At 37.4% G+C, this 6028-nt stretch overlaps 1 protein-coding gene across 1 annotated transcript in view; it reads right to left on the bottom strand.

Moving 5' to 3' along the window:
• The window catches only part of MYO1D (myosin ID), a 431366-nt gene that overhangs the window by 271988 nt on the left and 153350 nt on the right, over positions 1 to 6028 (bottom strand). Inside the window, exons 11-12 of the mRNA XM_042780479.1 lie at positions 5651 to 5721; positions 4162 to 4236 (exon numbers count right to left, since the gene is read on the bottom strand). Of these exons, the coding sequence (XP_042636413.1) occupies positions 4162 to 4236; positions 5651 to 5721 (146 nt within the window). The remainder of the gene's footprint in view (positions 1 to 4161; positions 4237 to 5650; positions 5722 to 6028) is intronic.

The following is a 6028-nucleotide window of genomic DNA, read 5'->3' as shown; positions in this document are numbered from 1 at the left end:
GTTGTCAGAAGGGACCATTCCCTGGAGAAGGATGTCATGCTTGGTAAGGTGGAGGGTAGACGAAAGAGGGGAAGGCCCTCAACGAAATGGGCTGACACAGTGGCAGTAGCAACAGGTTCAAGTATAGCAAGGATTGTGGAGCTGGTGCAGGACTGGGTGGTGTTTCATTCTGCTCAGCATAGGGTTACTGTGAGTCGGAGACAACTCGATGCATCTAACAACAACAACAACAACAACAATAACAACCACCAGAATTGTTAACTGTTATCTTCAAGGCTGTCTGGTCACCAAGCAGGGGAGTAGGTAATGGGGCCAGGTTATGGTAAAATGCCACAAAGCTCTCTTACTGAGATTCAGGTTTTCTTCATTATGTATTCCCTCGGTTGTCGTAAGCTTTTGATTAGTTTCCAGAAGTTTCAAAAAAGTTGATTCTGACAGCTTTTGCCAGTTTATTTGCTGCTTTTATGGAATGACAGATTTTTAGAGCTCTCTACTCTTCCATTTTTGTTGACATCAAGACATCACCTCTCAAAAACTTTTTTATTTTTTGAGATTGGCATTTATTCTTTTTTAAAATAATATTTTATTGTGTTTTAGGTGAAAGTTTGCATGGCAAATTAGGTTCCCCTTCAATAATTTTTATATAAATTGTTCTGTGCCATTGATTATAATTTTACAACATGTCAGCATTCTCATTAGTTCCTTTCTGTTTGCTCTGTTTCCATTGATCTAACTTCCTTGGTCCTTCTTGCCTTCTCATCTTTGTTTCTGGGTAAATATTGATTACTTGGTCTCATAAAATTAATTGCTTAAGGGAGCACGCTGTTGCTAGGTACCATTGAGTTAGCTCTGACTCATAACAACCCTATGTACAACAGAAAGAAACATTGCCCAATCATGCACCATCCTCACAATCCTTGTTACAATAGAACCCACTGGTGCAGTCACTGTGCAAATCCGTCTTGTTGAGTCTTCCCCTTTTTTGCTGACCCTTTACTTTACCAAGAATGATATCCTTCTCCAGGGAATGGTCCCTTCTGACCACATGATCAAAGTTGGTAAGACAAAATATGGGCATTCTCGCTTCCAATGAGCATTCTGGCTATACTTCTTCTAGGACAGATTTGTTTGTTCTTCTGGCAGACCATGGTGTTTTCAGTATTCTTTACCAACACCACGGCTCAAAGGTATCAACTCTTCTTTGGTCTTCTTTATTTATTGTCCAGCTCTCACATACATATGAAGTGACTGAAAATACCATAGCTTGTTAGGCACATTTTAGTCTTCAACGTGACATTTTTGTTCTTCAACACTTTTGAAGCAGATTTGCCCAGTGCAATATGACCTCTGATTTCTAGACCATTGCTATTGCTATCATGAGTGTTGACTGTGGATCCAAGTAATATGAAACCTTTGACAACTTCAATCATTTATTTATTGTGATGTTGCTTATTGGTCTGGTTGTGAGGATTTTTTTTTTTTTTTTATGTTGAGCTGTAATCCATATTGTAAACTGTAGTCTCTGCTCTTTATCAACAAGTGCTTCAAATCATCTTCACTTTCAGCAAGCAAGCCTGTGTCATCTGCATATCCCAGGTTGTTAGTAAGTCTTCCTCCAATCCTGATGCCATGTTCTTCTTGGATTATTTACCCAGCATACAGATTGAATAAGTATAGTGAAAGGATACAACACGATGCACACCCTTCCTGATTTTAAACCATGCCATATCCTCTTGTTCTGTTTGAACAACAGCCTCTTGGTCTATGTACAGGTTCCTCATGAGCACCATTAAGTGCTCTGGAATTCCCATTCTTCACAATGTTATCCATAATTTGTTATGATCTACACAGTCAAATGCCTTTGCATAGTCAATGAAACACAGGTTAACATCTTTGTGGTATGCTTTTCTTTCAGCCAACATCCAACATCAGCAATGATATCCCTTGTTCCATGTCCTCTCCTGAATCCAGCTTGCATTTCTGTAAGTTTCCTCTCAATATACTGCTGCAACCATTTTTAAATTATCTTCAGCAATATTTTACTTGTGTGTGATATTAATGATGTTGTTCAATAATTTCCACATTTCTTTGGAATGGGAACAAATATGGATCTCTTCCAGTCAGTTGGCCAGGTAGCTCTCTTGCAAATTACTTGGTATAAACAAGTAGCTCCAGTGCTATCTGTTTGTTCAAACATTTCAATGGGTATTTCATCAATTCCTGGAGCCTTGATTTTTGCCAATTCTTTCAGTGCAGCTTCAACTTCTTCCTTCAATACCATTGGTTCTTGATCATGTGCCACCTCCTGAAATAGTTGAACATCAACCAATTCTATTTTTGTACAGTGACTCTTGTGTAACCCATCTTCCTTTGATTCTTCTTGCATCATTCAGTATTTGCCCATAGAATCCTTCAATATTGCAACTTGAGGCTTGAATTTTTACTTTAGTTTTTCAGCTTGAGAAATGCCAAGCATGTTCTTCCCTTTTGGTTTTCTAACTCCAGATCTTAGCAAATTTTATGATAATAATTTACTTTGTCTTCTTGAGCTCTCCTTAGAAATCTTCTGTTCAGCTCTTTTATTGTGTCATTTCTTCCATTTGCTTTAGCTGTTCTCCATTCAAGAGGAAGTTTCAGAGTCTCTTCTGATATCCATTTTGGTCCTTTCTGTCTTTTTAATGACCTTTTGCTTTCTATATGTATGATGTTCTTCATGTCATTCCACATCTTGAATGGTTTTCAATCAGAATGGTCAGTAGTGGTAGTTGCCTACCATCTAGTTCTTCTGGTCTCATATGCTACATGAGAGTAGAGACCAATATTTTAGATGGCGGCTTGTAAGCTTTTAAGACCCCAGACATTATTCACTAAATTAGGATGTAGAACTTCATCTTTGTCAGCTACCTTATGTCAATTGAGTAAGTTGTCCCCTGAGATTATGGCCTCAAGCTTTTGACTCAGTAAATCAATCCTCTGAGGTATTTGGGTATGTCTAGGAAGCTTCCATAACTTTGCCTCCTATGTGGTTTGTTGTATACGTAGATATATATGCAGCACAAACAAATGTGTATGTACATATGCCCATAGATACATCTATATATGCATGTGCATTTACATGCATATGCCTTCTGTACACATATATGCATCCTTATCTACCTATGCAACTACACACATATTTTTTGGTTGGTTTTACTGTTGAAATATTACATTTTTTATATAGCACCACTGCAATTTTCCCTTTTTTCTCATATGCTTCTTAGTATCTTTATTTACCTTGGTCAAGTTGTGTTGACTTCACCCATATTTGGCCTACTGACTAACTGATGGAACAGACTGGATAGGTAAGTGAATTTAGCCCTCTAATCCATAGAAGAAGCTGGTCAAGAATACTGTTTCTTCTTCATGGGCTTTTTTTCCAAAGCCTATATAGTGGGTATGCTTTGCTCTCATTTGCCTGGGTGGTGCCAACAGTTTGTGCTTGACTGCTAACCTAAAGGCTGGCTGTTGGAACCTGCCCAGCAGCACCACATAAGAAAGGCCTGGCAATCTGCTTCCATAAAGACTGCAGCCAAAGAAAACCCTATGGAACAGTTCTACTCTGTAACACATGGGGTCGCCATGAGTCAGAATCGAATTAATGGCAATGGATATCATTTGCCCATCATTCGCCACAGCTTTTTTTCCCCATATTCTCTTGATTCATAAGAAGAATCTAGCCACACAGTCAGGGTCTATCATCACTGACTCTAGACACTACTCTGGTCTCAGAGTGGTCTCTTAGTTGGGGGCACTATATTGAGAATCTGAGTCTGTAAAGTCTTCAGGTAGGCCACAAGCTACCTGACACTTCTCCCATTATCACTGGTCTAGCCTGAGGACTGCTGAGCATACTGTAAGGATATCAAATGCCCGACTGCAAGCAGTGAATAGAGAAACTGAGGCAACACAAGGGAAAACAAGGAAAATCAAATCAGTTATCAGTAAGTTTATAGAGATGATGCTATCACAAAGTTATTAGTATTTTATCCATTAAGTTTGTTGAAGCAGAACTAGAAAATTTGCCAGAAACTCCTAAAATGTCACATAAAAACAATCTTGTCCATATATAATATATAGGTCAAGACCCTAAGGTAAAAATAATCAAAAAAATTTTAATCTTACCTGTTATACATGAGGCGCTTAAAATCTTGAAATAAAGTATCTTTATTTTTGTCAATAAAACCAATGACAGAGTATCTAATAGGAAAAAAGAAAACATGCATTATTCCCAAGCAAGAGTCATATTTAATATACATACTATGTAAATGGGGTACAGATTGTCAAGGTGATAGATCTGTATGGTGCTGGACATCCCTTCTTCACTATTCTGTAAGCTAGGAAGACAACCAGAAATCGTGGTTCTTCCAACTTTAATGGCTAGTTTGGCAGATGGAGTGATAATTCTGAGCCATATTATTTTAAGATTCTGAAGTTTAACTTTAAATCAGAACAGCTATTAAAATTTCTTCAAATGTCTTTTAGCATTTATAGTAATGATCATTAGCTTTCTTTGGCTTAAACTCTTCATGTAATAAGTTACATGGATAGAATTTTTTAAGGTAAAAAAGAAGGGAAAAGGAAAAAAGAGAACTTTAAAAAATAAGACAAAGGGTACTCAATGGATGGTCAGAGCATACTAAGGTAGTTGTATTTTTCTGATCAATTTCTAGTTGTAATCAGACAAAATGGGGACTGCAATAATTTTAAGGAGCTCTGGGAACATAGTGACTAAGGCATCTGACTGCTAACGAGAAGGTTGGTGGTTCAAACCCACCAGCCACTCTGTGAAGCAAGATGGCAGTTTACTTTCGTAAAGATTTACTGCCTCGGAAACCCAGTGGGGGTTGCTGTGCGTCAGAATCGACTTGATGGCAATGGGTTTTCTTTTTTTGGTAAGAATTTTAATTTTTCAGATGATAGCATTTGAAAAATAATATGGTAGTACTTTGTTTACACAGTTAATCAACTATTTATAGAGCTTCACATAACATAGTAATTCTCACCTCTAAGTCTCTATGCCGTTGTCTCTTCAGCTTGGAATGCCCTCTGTTCTCCTTCTCATCTTCTCAATTCCTTCCTCTGACTTAACCTCCTTTTTTTTTTTTTAAAGTTTTTTTACAACTCAACTCTGGCATCACTTCCTCCAGCAAGGTTTCTCTAAAGTTCTCACACTGGATTAACTGTCTCTCCTTAGTGTTCCCATAATGCCTTGTGCCTTTCCATTGTTCATTATAAAGACTTATGTTGCATCTGCTTGCATTGTCTACTAAACTGTTGGCTCCTTAAAGAAAATGGTCATCTTATGCATCTTTCTTCTCCAGTTCTTAACATACTTCCATTATTTATTTAGCCACCAATCAATTTTATACTGAGTAGTAACTATGTCAAGAATTGTGCTTGCGCATAGACGTGTGCTCAATAAATGTTTGTAAAACAGAAATGAATGAAGTACACCATTTTTTTAAAAATGAAGAGATTAACACATACTGACATACAAAATGAATGAAAAATGCAAATGAATGGGAAAACAATTTATAGTTGCCCTAGTAATATTTTCTGAAGTGTGGCTGCATGTAAATCATCACGTTATGTACCAAAATAAGATACTCACACTACATCACCTGCATAATGTCGAATTCGAAAATCTCGATCAAACTCCAGCACTTTGTCTGAGGCACAGACCTATGAAACCAAGAGAGAGATTATTTAAAAAACAGATATTTTAGTTTTCCTAAAAATATATTCCAACTTAAAATAAGATGATAATGTCACAAACCACGATATTATTATGAATGTAAACATATGGTATGGGGCTTAGTTTTCATACTTCTGTGGATAAAGACTGTAAGCTTTCACACAAAGTCTATTTCCTCAGGTGATGCCCTCTGTGCCCTTTTCTCCTCCCACTAGTTGGGGCTGAGATGGATAGTCCTTAGGGGATGGAACATGGAAGAAACCTGAGTCTCTGAGAGACAACTTGACTTCTATT

Source organism: Orycteropus afer, unplaced genomic scaffold (genome assembly GCF_000298275.1).
Source record: "Orycteropus afer afer isolate SDZICR_OR568_19922 unplaced genomic scaffold, OryAfe1.0 scaffold00042, whole genome shotgun sequence".
Taxonomy (NCBI): Eukaryota; Metazoa; Chordata; class Mammalia; order Tubulidentata; family Orycteropodidae; genus Orycteropus; species Orycteropus afer.
Note: the sequence above shows the minus strand (reverse complement) of the source record. Positions and strands in the feature narration are given on the sequence as shown.